General features: G+C 39.2%; 2 protein-coding genes across 3 annotated transcripts; both read left to right on the plus strand.

Annotated features, from left to right (window-relative positions):
- Positions 1-2,911: 2,911 nt before the first annotated feature.
- On the plus strand, positions 2,912-11,070 carry LOC143848131 (SAP domain-containing protein). Of its 2 annotated transcripts, none has more exons than XM_077356963.1 (9): positions 2,912-3,097; positions 3,245-3,363; positions 4,270-4,387; positions 6,410-6,471; positions 6,557-6,608; positions 6,711-6,816; positions 6,895-6,993; positions 7,073-7,181; positions 10,076-11,070. In XM_077356963.1, the coding sequence occupies exons 1-9, from the start codon at positions 2,919-2,921 to the stop codon at positions 10,897-10,899; spliced, it is 1,668 nt and encodes a 555-aa protein (XP_077213078.1). In that variant the 5' UTR covers positions 2,912-2,918; the 3' UTR covers positions 10,900-11,070. The 2 variants fall into 2 exon arrangements, with proteins under 2 accessions (XP_077213078.1, XP_077213079.1); XM_077356964.1 differs by having other exon boundaries at positions 3,044-3,097; positions 3,245-3,327; positions 4,248-4,387.
- Positions 11,071-11,220: 150 nt separating this feature from the next.
- LOC143848132 (salutaridinol 7-O-acetyltransferase-like) lies at positions 11,221-13,292 on the plus strand. Its single transcript, XM_077356966.1, has one exon. The coding sequence runs from the start codon at positions 11,839-11,841 to the stop codon at positions 12,991-12,993; it is 1,155 nt and encodes a 384-aa protein (XP_077213081.1). The 5' UTR covers positions 11,221-11,838; the 3' UTR covers positions 12,994-13,292.
- The last annotated feature ends 1,195 nt before the right edge of the window (positions 13,293-14,487 follow it).

Raw genomic sequence — 14,487 nt, forward strand, 5'->3', positions numbered from 1 at the left:
TAATATAAATACATAATATGAGGTCCGCAAATGGGTCCTTAAGGGATTGCTAGCGTCCATTGCAGAAGGCATTTCACCAATGGTCTGTTGCATCTGACCTCGTGAATGAAGACAAAACCTGCTGAAAAGTGAGCCTCTCTGTGGCTGCTGTCAGATGCAACAGACCATCCGCCGAAAGGCCTTCTGCGATGGACACTGGCAAATCCCAACTTTTAATTAAGGATGCTAATATTGTTGGGGGAAATTGTATGTTCACCCCTTTTTCTTTCTTGGGACAGCCACTTGTCGTGCAAAAGGGTAGTTTTAAATATACTAGAGGGGGTTTTAAATACACTACCGGGGGCTCTCCAAGTCTTTAATTTCGTGCAGTGAAAATTTCTGGTTTTTTTGTTGTTTCTTTTGGAATGAAGAAGAATCGCTATTATATTCCGACCGGTTGGGCGATGATAAATTCCCATCCCCCTCGCAGTATGTGGCCACTTAAACGGTTTCTGTGAGAATGGTTCACTGCTCGAGGATAAATTCACCCCCTTTAAGATTTTTCTTCGCCTTTAACGCTCAAAGGATAATGTTAAAGGAGGGCATTTTATCAGTCAGACAGAGGAGGGGGGGGGGATATCATTTCCCTTTATTTTTGTAAACTTAAGTTAGGTTCTTTAACCTTTCTCATCAGCTCTTCGACCCGTTCTGGCCCTTTCTTAGGAAGATGATATCAGCACAACCATATTTTGATATTTACTCTAACCCGTCTTGTCTTAACTCTTAAGTATTTAAAGAGCTATCCAAAGGTTATTATTACATTTCCAAAAGGGAGATGATTTTTTCACCGCCTGTAGGGTTATGCGCCCCCTTTTAAGGTGATTTGACATTAAAAAAAAAGCGTTAAAGTCTGCCACAATTAACTTTAAAAGGGGGGCGCATAATCCTACATGGGGGTGAAAAAATCATCTCCCCGCCCAGAAGGCTCTTGAGAGCCAATTAAAGAAGTAAAGACAGCTGGGTTTATGCAAATATCAAAATATGGTTGTGCTGATAACATTTCCCTTCTTTTGTGTCCAACTTTTCAATAGAATTTTGCAGTAATTCAAGATGAATGATCGAAGCGAAGTTGAGTCATTTGAGGGGGCTCACTTAGGGCCTGCCCCGACTGTTAAAGAAAAGGTAGAACTACTAGAAACCCCTTGGAACGAAAATTTTCTATAAGATTCCCCCAAAATTTTCATAATTATTGTTAGTAGAGTTGTGCCTGAAATAGCTTTTTATTTTTTATTTTACCCATTTTACACTTCATTATATTACCCTCGGAATCCCTAAAATCTCTCCATCACTAAGAGGCAACATTAAATCAACATCTTTCTAATGAGATTTTATATGGTGTAAGCTCACACAGTCCATTATTTTTTAGAAAGTACTGTACGTGCCACCGTAGGATGATCCAAACTGTCCATTTGATTGGCCACAGTGTAAATAGATTGTGGTCCAAAAATCATTACCATAGAACGATCGCAACCCTCCTATCTATAGAGGGTTCCATAATATGCAGTTCTTCTATAAACAGTGGGTTGGGATTATCATATGTAAATGATTTTTTGGGACACAACCTATTTACGTTGTGGCCCATTAGATGGACGGTTTGGATCATCCTACAGTGGCACGTACAGTACTTTTTGAAAAGTAATGGACTACACAGGCTTACACCATAGAAAATCAAGAGAGATGTCGTCTTTATAAGAGAGATTTTTAGACGATTTAATGTTGACTTATTGATGAAGTGAGAGATTTTAGGGAACTAAGAAAATTTTTGGGGGATTCTTGTAGATACATTTTTATCTAGTGCCTTTCGGGTAGTCCCTCCCAATTTTTTTTTAAAAAACCTAAGAATGAAAACCAGAGTTTTAAAACTCCCTCACGTCGTCGTGGACTCCCTGAGTTGACTCCCTTTTCCTTTGGTTGTGCTTTGTGTTTCTCCTTACAGAGTCAATATAAGCTCTTTTGACTCTCCCTAGTTATGACCGTGTCAACTGAGTACTCAGCCGCGTCAACCACGTTCTTGGCCGCATCTGCGCCAAATCAACAAGGATTTTTCTTGGCCACATTTTGACCCGCATCCGTGTTTTTAAACACTGATGAGAAGTGTTAGGGTAAAAATCCGATCTCCAATGAGAGTGTGACATGTGGCACCGATCTATTTTTGTGTTTGAAAAGTGACAAAAACTTTCTTCGGAGCTATGATTTTGTTTCTTTGATGCTTCTCACAGCTCTATACCGACCAGAGAAGCTTTCGGACTCATCATAGGGACCGATCTACTTAGAAACCCCATATGGTAAAAATAGAAGCCAAGGGCAGGAAGGTCATTCCACACCTCCTCGAGCTCCAATTTTAGCAACCTCCTTTCAAATTAGCAACCTTGCTGACGCCAAAGATAAGAACGGGACCGAGTTTTCAGGAAAGTCGGCCAATAGAAAAATTTCCAATCTTAGTGAGTTGCCCAAATCACCTATGATTTACCATCTATAAAAGGTATCCCTAACCCATGGTACACATCTAATCTCTCAGAATCACACCAAAACTCTGCCTCGAGCCCGGAGTCCAAACTCTAGGTCTCCTGACAGTTTGTTCCCTAAGAGCAGGTCGTCCCACAAGCACCGGCCTCAGCATCCTCCCAGCACTTCCCCACTCCAGTCCTGATCTAGGCATCAACAAGAAGTGATTGAAGAACATGCCATATGTTCCATATTATTTTTTTCCAAAATTTTATTTTCTAAGAAAGCTGCATCTCAATTAGTCCGTGGAATACTTTTTCCATGGAAAATATTATTTTCCATAATTTTCTTTTCCTTGAATCCAAACTCCCTCTGAGGCTCTAAGAATAAGGGCAACTAATAAAATAAATACCCTTCATTTCCGCCCTTTTCACATGGCTGCAAGAAACAGAAAGATCGATCCGATCCTTCACTCGTGTTCCTCTTCAGACGAAGAAGAGGAAGCTGAAGAAGAAGAAGAAGAAGAAGAAAGTGAAGAAGAAGAAGAAGAAGAAGAAGAAGAAAGTGAAGAAGAAGAAGATGACGATGATTATGTGATTAACGTGTCCTCTAGGTATGTTATTTTTTCAAATTCAACCTTTGAATTCTCACCGATTCTCTTATGTTCTTAGTTTATTTAAATTATACTTTCAAATTCGACCTTTAATATTAACCTAATCTCTTATTCTTTCTTCGTTTGTTTAAACTTTTGTTCCGATAGTGAGTCTGGGAGCGAATTAAGCGATCAGGAAGTAGATCAGGAATCCATCGGTGATGATGATTCGGATTTCACCTCGGGGGATGAATCACAGTGTAATCGAGTCATCAAACTCCTTCAAGGTATGATCACTGTTGTCTTTTGTTTTGTTTTGAATTTAGACGATTGATTGAGTTGTCATAATGTATTAGATCAGAAAGATCTGACCTAATTATACATTCTAACAGGAGTTCGCTTTCTTTTAGATCTGTCTTCTCTCTAGAAGCTTGAGAATTGCTTTTATCTCTTTATTCTGTTTAAAAGTAATTAAAATTGTAATTTGAAATCAGTTCTGGTGTTAATAATGATTAGTAGAAAGTTCCACTTCTATTGATTCGTAATTAGCTTTCACTAAATAAATTCCTTCCATGTTTGTTACATGAGAAGGTGAGAATGATAGCCTTTTTGAAAAGAAAAGGAGAAAATTAAGAAGAAATTCCATTTTCGTAAACTGAAATATATTTTCATTGACTTTTACAAAAATAAAGGAGAAAAAATTAGCAAATGTGAGAAGGAATGCAATAAGCAATGGGCTAAAAGAGATACTACGTGGAAAGCAGAAAGCATGGAGAAGACAATAGATAATGCAAAGATGAAACATTTAGAAAGTTCTATGGGAAGTGAACATGAAGCATATAATAAGCCTCATTGGAAGCGAAGGAAAAGCATATTATAATAGGTTAAGGAGGAATGGTTAATATACGTTAGGTTTACAACTTAGAGAGCATTCGGTAACTATGCTTCATATCATCCAAATAATCTCGTATGACAACCACTTATACCGTCCTGGTCAAGGTTGTCAAAAGAAGATCTGTCAAAGTTAAGCTTGAGAGCTCCTACAAGCGGCGCATCCCATCTTGAATGACTTCTTAAACTATGTATTCTTAGTAGTTCTTTATATGAGCGTGCAATGTAGTTTTCACGGTCTCATGATAAACAGATGATCAAGCATTTTTAAATGTCTCACAATTTCCTTTACTATTTTGTAGGAGGACGTGATTTAGATACACTGAAACTTGAAGAGTGCAAAGCATATTTGCGGAAGTATGGACTACGATTAACAGGGACTAAATCAATTTGTATACAGAGAATACAGGAGCATTGGAGGTCAGTCATTTCATTTTTTATATGTAATCTCTGCTATGCTTTCTACCCGCAGATTTACTTTGTCAAGGACGAATTTTTGTCATTGCCTGTAGGGTTTGTTGTATTAAGACATCAATTGACCTCACTTATGCCTATGTCTTTCATTTGTTTTCTTTCATATGGTTCCCGGATACAAGTCATTTATGGCAATAATATGGCTTGCTTATTTGGTGAATGTGTAGCACCTTTTGCATGATATTTTATGAAAATGACATGTTTATTGTCTACATAAAATAAGTCGCTGTGAATTAGAAGCTCGTGGGTTCCATTTGCATCTAAAAATTGGTAAAATATAAAACTCTGCATTTCCCCTCAAGAACGAAAGCAACCAACCGATGAGATGCATATAGTGTAGGTCCCAAGCTTTCAGTGGAGTATGCAGTGGAAGAAATTCAAGTTATGAATGAAACCAATACTCACATTATAAAGCACTCCAATTTATAAATGAATAAATGTCTGCCTTCACTTTCTTGTCTCGGGAATATCTTTATAGTTAAAGATCCTCTCTACAGTGCTCAACCAATCTATAAATTACTCAACCTGAAGGCTTCCATGGAATTTCAAACTCTCTATTTTCAAAGTTAGTCATCCGAATAAAAAACTTCATCTTCTTGAATTGGATTATCTAGTTGTGTTAATCGTTGGTCCTAGCACTCAACTTGTCTCCTCAGTTAGTCCATCTCATCTTGGTTATCATACAGTAGATCGACTAATGTGGCTGGTTTTTTTGTGTCCTCTTCTTCTCGGAGGTATGATCACTAGCTATGAAAACCCTAACTGAACTGAGCTCTGATACCAACTTGATGCTGACACTGACAAGTTGGAGTATTGTTAGACCTGGAATGCCATCAATCAGATGTGTAACACCCTCAATTTGAATGCCTAGAAATAATCTAAACAAGATTAATACAAATCGAAAGGAGAAATAGCAAGGAGTTAATCCCCTAGTGTTTGCAAAACCCAAGAACACGATTTGGCAAGGATGGCAAGTCGTACTTTCCAGAACGAAACATCAATTTTCACTATCAAAAGTCTATTACAGATCCTTTTCAGAATGACATAAATATTACTTTTCTCAACATGTGAATAGTGATTTGAACAGTAGATCCACCCAACATTGACTTAAAACATAAGTAAATGAAATAGAGAGGTTAGCTAGATAAACTTGGGGGCTGTTTTTTAAGGTCGATCAAACCTCGGACAATCTCTGGACACCTTTCGGACATCCCATACTACTTTCGAAATGATTCATGGTGCTCCCATTGATCCACAAACAGATCCACAATTACTGCCACTGCATAAATAGGGTAGACCAAATCAAGTAGGGAAATAATCGATTAGTTGTTTTGTTTCTTCTTGCTCCCAACATAGGACACATCTACTTGCTAGTCTAGAATGTTTCCTCTTCAATATTTTGGGGAAGTTCTGGAGTCAGCATTGACATTCTACAATTTCATAAGTTATTGGTGCTTATGATCAAATGAACATTTATGACCCCTTTACCAGTAAAGTATATGGTAATGAATAATACTAGTATAATACTCACCAAGGTTACCGGTTCATAAATTGTAGGATGGAGCAATATCATGTTGAAAATTTCAATCACGTTTGTTTTTACTGTGACATTTTTGAATTCTTGATATTCCAAAGCTTGCATACAGTCCCTATACCCGTCTATGGACGTGTTAGTGCAATGGTGCACTAAGGGCTTACATAAAAAACGGAGAAGGTGCAAAGTTCTTAGTTACAAACTGATCATGGTTAACTTAAATAAACATACTGAAATGCTGAAATGGACATCACTCGAAAGTTTAATAATGATCTTTTTTATTTGGTCACAAATTTGTCTAGTAAAATCAACCGAATGGATTAGTTACCTTTGGTAATTGATTACTTCTTCTTAGAAACTCTATTGACAGCACGTATGTCTTTTTACACCCACTTAATAATTTTTCTGCAATTATCTTTTCCAACACACTTCAGGATAAAAGATGGAAATGCTGAGAACCTATATCCAAGATCATCCTTTGTGATTAACTGTACAGGTAGAATAAAAAACACATGCACTCATATTCACCTTCTTTGTGTACTTTATTAAATTCAGTTTATAAATTTAATAATTCCTTGCAGGTGATGTCTGCACGGGTGACATTGTTTTGTTCACGCAAAGGGTTTATGAGAAGTACTTCCATTTCCCACTTGTTAATATGTGAATTTTTAGGATTTTCTATTTCTAGCAGCAAAATTTTCCCCTTGGATAAATCATCATCTCATTCTGAAATAGGTTTGACATAGTTACAAGGGGTGGGAATATTATAGGAAAGCGGACGGTCGCTGGGAGAGTTGTGAAAGAAAGTTATGGTGCAGCCAAACAGCAACACACTTTCACTGTAAGACCGAGTACAGTGATTTAAGGATATTCTCTTTAACCAGTGTTTATTAGTTGGTGATTGTTTCTTTTTGAGAAGGTTGAAATATTTTGGAGCAAAGGGATCAAGGCATTGCCACCGTTATTTCCTTTGCTCGTGAAGGGTCGTAACCTGTACAGGCTGAAAACTTTCAGGCAGGTAAGCAGAGAGATAAAAGTTTCTAGCTTTTTGGACTAGTCCATATTATGTATTTTCATGTGATTGTGCATCTATTTAGCGATGGGATAATGAAGCAGAGAGATCAAAAATTCTAGCTGAGAAACACAAAAGGGGAGCGGCGGCAAGACGTGTCAGAGAAATCAAGAAGGCGCGGTCTACAAATGGAGGTTTGTTAACTTTTGGCATGGAATTATCTTGTTTATAGTTTGTGAAACTTAATAATAGGAGGGTTCATTACCAAATAATTCATGGATGGACATGCTTGCCCATGCATTTTATCATGTCGTACATGTATGCAGTAACATGGTCCTTAGAGAGGTAACCACGACCACTGTTTGGCTTTTGCATCCGCATTAATTCTCTCGCCTCAGTGGAATTCTCTACCTGCATTTATCAACCTTCGGGTTGACTCGAACATTTATTCTGTTAAAGTTAATGCGGTGAGTGAGGATTGCTTTAATTGCGTTAGTGTGTCGGAAATGGGGGATCTAAGCGTTAAGAATTCTGAACATTTTGGAGAGCTGGAAAATCAGGTTGCCGGAGAGGATTCGCCGGAGCTGGCAAAACCAAAGGATGCTGGTGGTAGCCCTGGTGTAAATCCCGAGGAGGATAGTGTCAGCAATAGGGAGCAATTGGTAGACCCACCTGCTCATTTTGAATTGCCCTCTGGCGCCTCTCCACTTTCGACTTCCAAGTCTGGGAGGCCTGATAGCAGAAAAGTGACCCTGCAAAGTTCGAAGGTTTGGCGTGGAAATGGGGGTTATCATAAAACCTTAAATGCTGCATTAATTGACGCTTTGGGAAAGACCAGTCGGAAAAATCTTTCTGACACCTTTGTTCTGCAGTCGGTGGAGGACAAAAGAGTTTTTAAACTAAAAAACAGATTTTCCGATATGAATAAAAAGAAAAAAGGAAAAATGGTGTGGAATCCGAAAATGATGGAAGATTATGGATACATGGAGCGCGCTGGTCGATCCCGATCCCACAAACACTCTCAATTTTGGACAGGCGGGTCTATGCGTTTAAAATCAAAATCAGAAGCACGCCTGCTGACAACCAGTGGTGGTCTCTCTTTGTTTAGAAGAGGTTTGTTAAGTGGTCTCAGAAAGGAGGAAGTTAAGAAGAGCAACTTTGTAGCGAAACTTCAAAACTACCTACAAGAGGTTGAGAACTCGTCCACTTCGGGACGTCGGGGGACGAAGGTTCTATGGGTAGGAAGAGGAAGTGTACCCAAGATATTACGTTTGAAGTAAACGATCTAGCATTATTAAAAGAATTGGAATACAATCAGAAACTAGCTAGAAAGGAATCCCCAACTCCAAGAGAAGTCACTTTGAGTACCCTAAGAAAGCAGTGGAAACAATCCATTTCGGAAGGTAATGGCTCTATGGAATCCCCCAGTAGCCCAATGGGTAAGAAATCGTTCAGGAAGCCTCTGCGCCTCTGTTCAACTCCCCCCAATTCTTGGCGGCCTTAGAAGAGAGAGGCGCCTTCGTCGGGCTCGTTGGGAAGAAGGGAAGGTAGCGGAGATTAGGAGGTTAGAAAAGATGAAGGAGGGTTGACAGGAAGATCCTGTGTCTCGTGATTTGCTAAATCAAGAGGTCAGTCAATTAGTCAGAGAATGTTTACGCGCGGAAGAGAATGTCAAAGGAAAAGGAATACTGGTGGAAAATGATTTACCGTCGATGGAGGACCGAGAGAATCCATCGGAGACCTTTGAAGATATGTTATCAATTGGAGATGTATTCGGAATAGGATATGAGGAAAACTACGAAGCAACTAAAGCAATGTTTGAATCCATGGCAGAAAGGGACCTGAGAGAGAAAAAGGAAAAAGAGATTATAAAGAAGAATAGGGAAGGGGAGACAGGTAATTAGTGTGTTTTCAAGAAGCTTTAAGAGGTTTTCGAGTATAAATCCAATTTAGTAGGTGAATTATTCAATCCCTTTGGAATGACAAAGTGAGCAAACTAAACGATGGAGATACTCGCTAAGCTTTAGTGACTTTTAGTCATTCGCTTTATGATGCATTTTTCTATGGATTGTCATTTAGTTGAACTTACCGACCGATAAAATATTCTAAGAAAAAGAACAGGAGTGAATGAAGCAAGGTATATCTTCATCAAGCATTCAATTCTGCAGCCTTTTTGGTGGCCAAGGCAGTGGTGGAGTATCATTAATGAAGGAGAGTCCAGTTGCTTCGATAGCTCCTAGTAATTCACCATCGGAGGCCTAAGGAGTTAAGGATCAACAATTTATTAGTTTGATAGAAAAGTTGTAGCTTTTTTCTGAGTTGACCTTCGTAATAGAATTGGCAAGGAGGGCTAAGTAGTGTTATTATTTTTTGATGTAATGGCATGAATTTCTGAAGTTTACACTCCTTATGGTTCAGGAGTATTCCCTAGAACAGATGCTTTGTTAATGTAAGATGGGATCCCTGGTCCCCACTGTAACTCTTACACGTACATATATAAATTTTATTGTCATCTTTAAAAAAAAAATGCATGGTCCTTGGCTTGGGCAGTATAACAGTTCAGGAAACTGGTCCTGGAAAGAGAGACACAGAATGAGACTTGATTCTAGGAAATACATGTGGTAAATGCCAAGGAATCATTTGCATGAGTTCTGTGAACTGCAGGTTAGTTTTTGTGAATGACTTGTTAATTAGTTTTGTGAATGACTTGTTAATTTGATGTAATACTAGTCAGAATCTCAAGGAAGATGTATTCCTTGATTAGGAACATCAAGATATGCATCCGTCTTTCCTCTTGAGTTCTCAGTGCAGATTATGAAAGGGAATCATGTGTAGACATGCTCGATCAAGCATAAACGGACCAAAAAAAAGTGTACGCTTATGCATGCCACATGCATCCATAGTATGTAGATACATGGGCGCACACATGCTTGGGCTTACATTCCACATGCATCCATACATTTGGATTGCTCGTTGCCGATTCATATTAGCCCGTTTGTTGATTTGAGATGTAGAAATAAGTTCATTTCCAGTAGAAATATACGTAATTTGTGTTGAACTTGTTCTGTTTCTTGAATGATCTAATCAGGTTCCAAGCACCAGGGCCAGTCCTGTCGTATAGAAGCACCTACAAAGAGGAGAGATAGAAAATCTGATACCTCCACCAAACGAGAACGCAATCCTCCCCGTACACAACCCTCAAAAGCTGTAAAATCATCAAGTTCTAAGCGCCAGAGACGTTCTCAACTTACAAAAACACCTAAAAAGAGACAGAGAAACCAGGAACCTAACCCTGCCACCGAAACACATATACCCAACATCACTCGGAACAAGGCCACATCATTAGAAGAGACAATGATAAAGCACATCCCAAAGCCAGGAGCTCTTGAACCATCAGCTTGGAATTCACATCATGTTGCTCCTTACGGACACAAGGTTCCTCCACTTCACCCCATTTTGGATAATGGTCCTCTCCATAGTGATTATCAGAGACGAATGCAATATAATCATAGATACATAATGCCTGCATTTAATGCTAATGGAGGGACATATCCCTTTTCTTATTATGAGTTGGGTTCCACTTCAACTGTGATGGGAGTAACGAGAAATCAAATGGTTGAACCAACATTGCATCATCAAACATTCAGCAGCATCGACCATTTCAGACATCCCTACACAAATTCCAACTCTTGGTTTGATCCTAGGGGTGTAGGCCATTTGCGAACCCAGGCCAATTTTGATCCACAGTTTGTTGCAATCCCATCAAGAATAGAGATGCACGAACGAAAGAACGGCTCGCAACCTTGTTCTACACCTGGGTGTCAGGATATGGGGGCCAAAAGCTGTATTGGTTCTTTCTGTTCAAAGTGTTGCCGGAGAACAGGGAGGAAATGCCAGAGACACAAAGTCTAATGAAATTGTTCTCTGTCATTCTATTTGTACCTTGATATGTTCTTCGGTTCGACATCATTTTTTTGTATGACAGATGACAAGCCGATATTTCCTCTCAAGATCCCCCGATGGATGTTTGTTGATAGCCAATTGAATTTGAATTCAGCCAACATTTCTAATGTACGCTATTACTGAACTGAGATCTACTGAACTTTTGAATGAGCACTTACAAAAACAAATTGTTGTGGAAAATTTCTTAAAAATGGAAATCAATGATAACACCTCTCCCTTTACAAAAAATGTTCTCTCTCTGGTTAGCCAATTCTCTATCCAAATTAACCCCCCCCAAAAAAAAAACCAAAAAGGAGTATAATGTGATTAGTCTGAATCCTCTCTCTGGTTACCTACACCCATGAAGCATTAACCCTCTTCTTAATTAAGTACTCAATACTCCTCTTAGCATTAAATCATCTCGAGCCCTTACCATCCTATGCCAAGCATTTTCTTTCAATCATCAACAGTAAAAACCCAACAGCATACAGTATTTTCATGACAAACGGACTTAAAAATTGATATAGTCAGACCCAATAAGAGAAGAGTGCCATTTAGGTTCAGAAAAGGGTCCAAACTCAGACATTGCAGGATAACACAAGTCCCAAAGATCAGAAGAAGGAGAACATTGGAGAGGTGGACAGTCCAGATTGTGTCCAGCCAATTCTTCTCTGAAAAAAATGTCTAAAGTGATCTCTGTTAGAATAAACCACCCAATCTTTTGATCCAATTCGGATTCCTTCTGGTTTTTGCTCCTGTCTCTGGAGTTCTATGAAATTCTGTTCCTCTTATTCTTTTTCTCCTTCTCTTGGGAACAAAGATTCTATCAACATCAAGAACAATAAATGCGCATTTATCATTTCCCTAAAAAGAGAGGAGAGAAAACTCACCTGCCCAAGTCTCAGATGAATGCATATAAGAAAGACCAATGTCTATACAAAGCTTACCAAAGAGAAGAAAGAAGCTTCCACCCAAATGGGAGAGATAGGAGATTGCCAAAACCCTTCCCTAATAGTGAATTTAGTTAGTGTTGAAACTGTTAAACCTATCACTCCATCTCTTGATTCTCCCCATCCATCTCGTCTTGATCTCTCCAACATAGACCAAATTCTCTTCAACCATGAAGTGGGTTTGCTCTTCTTTTACAACCCTTCACAACCCAACAACACTCTCCAGTCCCAATTCATGGATCCCAACCTCTTAAAAGCAGCCCTCTCCAAACTTCTATCCAAATTCTACCCCTTTGCCGGAAGGCTGATTCGCACCGGCCCACGTAACCGCCTGCATATAGACTGCAACGACGAAGGTGTCCAATTCTCAGTTGCCCGAGTCGAATGCCGACTATCGGACGTCTTACTCGAATCCGTCCAGGCCGACCTTTCGATCCTCCTCGCACCCAAGTCCCTCGACCTCCAGCCATGGGAAGGACCGCTCTTTCGTTGCCAGATCAATTCATTCCAATGTGGAGGAGTTGTGTTAGCTACAAGCACCAACCATGCCATTGTGGACATGGAAGGCATGCTCATGTTTCTAAAGCATTGGGCTGATCTTGTTGCAGGAGGAGAAGATCCTAACCACACAATCCAAGGAAAATTGCCAATCTTTGACCGGACATTCCTACTCCCTACCGACAACTCTATTTGTAATTCCAATCTAAAGCACTTTGATAATCCAGGAGAGGACCATGATATGCTGCCATTAAAGACAATGCTATTTGAAATTAGAAAGGAAAGAGGAGAAGCATTGAAGAAATCAGTGATGAGCCAGAAGCAAACACTAAGAGCAACAACCTTTCAATGCCTAGTTGCACTTCTATGGCGAAGTGTAACCAAGGAAGGGATGACAAACGTTTCCAAAGACGTCCTTATGCTTGTGAATTGTAGGAAGTTTTTCTCCATCCAACCTCTCACATTCTGTGGGAACTGCTTCATTGAAGTTAGAGTGCAAATGAAAGCGGCGGAGGTGGTGAAGGGGGATTTATGGGAGACCAGGATCAGACACCATTTGACTCGCTTTCGCTCACTACAGACAGGGCAGGAGACAAGCTTCGTGTGGCAAGCCTAAAGTTCCCACTTGTTTATGAGTTGGATTTTGGGTGGGGTGGACCGAGCGTGGTGAGGCTGCTCCACCACCAGAACGGTTTGGCAGTTATGATCTTCGCCCCATCTCAGAAACCCGCCGGAGTTTAGATGATCCTCACTCTACTAGACCAATATATGGAAGTTGTGGAGAATGATGAGTTGAGGGCCTACATCAATGGATGATCCAAGTCATTTTGGATTGAATCCGATTGTTGAATAAATCTATGTTGAATGTTTTCAATGTTTGTTGCTTAGTTGATGTCTTTAATGGGTGTTTGAGATTGTTTTCTGTTTATGATTGTAAACTCTTTCGTGTCCTTAAGATGTTTGCATCGACAATGAATGAGCCTTTTTTTGAATGGCTATTGATTGAAGAGGATTTTTAAAATGATTTTTTTACCAACAATGAATGAGATATTGATTGAAGAGGATTCTTAAAGGGAAATGATATCTGCGCCAAGTGTTTTGATAAACATGTGCTCCACTTGTTTGTCGTCTAGCATTTAAAGAGTTTTAAGCACTTTTTGAGAATCGTAATATCCTCTGACATCCCTTTAAATACTACACGACAAACAAGTGGAGCGCATGTTTATCAAAAACACTTGGCGCAGATATCATTTCCCTTATTAAAATGATTTTTAACCAACTAATACAACTAGTTTTTGAAATGTTCAATCAAGGTTGATTTTGAAATATGACCAAAATCCCCTTTTAAAAAAAATCCTCCAATTTTCTTCTATATCCCTCTATGTCCTCTCTCTATTTCTCTTTACCCTATATATGCACAATGTCTTCTGTTTTCCATTCGCCCTCTCTCCCCCTCTCTCCTCTATATTCTTCTTCCTCCTTCCTTCCTTTCTTCTCCTTATTCTTTTTACCCTTGTTCTTTTACATTCTTCAACTTTTCTCATGATGGAAGGGTAAATCAAGTAGGAGTCAGGATAGATTGAGTAGGAGTCAAGGGAAATGGGTTATAAAGTTAATCGACTAAAAGTTAGGATAAATTGACTGAAAGTCGAGGTAAATCGGCAAAACGTCAAGGTAAATAACCTAAAAGTCAAGCTAAATCAATAAAAAGTTTGTTTAAGTCGGTTAATAATAAGGCTAAATTAGGTAAAAGTGAGGGTAAATCATATAATATCTGCCCATAGTCCGTCACATGAGCAACTTTTATTTTTGTAGCCTCACATGTAATGAAATACATCCGTAATTTGGGCACCAGATCCCTACAATGGTCTATTGAGGAATCTAAACATGGTACACCTTACAACTAATGTGGGACTCCAAAATAATAGACTATCAAGTAAAGTAGGCCCCACATGTGCCGACCACGTACATATGTGTGTTGTTCTTAGGATAACTCAGTGTGTGGTATCTTGAATGCCTCGTGAAGGGAATAAATTATGCATGCTTTCAATCTTTTCTGAGGCAAACTTTAGACAAGGCTATTATTTTGGGGGTCCACAGTAGGATGTAC

This window comes from Tasmannia lanceolata, unplaced genomic scaffold (genome assembly GCF_043159265.1).
Source record: "Tasmannia lanceolata isolate RefF3 unplaced genomic scaffold, GAP_Taslan_0.1 ptg000016l, whole genome shotgun sequence".
NCBI lineage: Eukaryota > Viridiplantae > Streptophyta > Magnoliopsida > Canellales > Winteraceae > Tasmannia > Tasmannia lanceolata.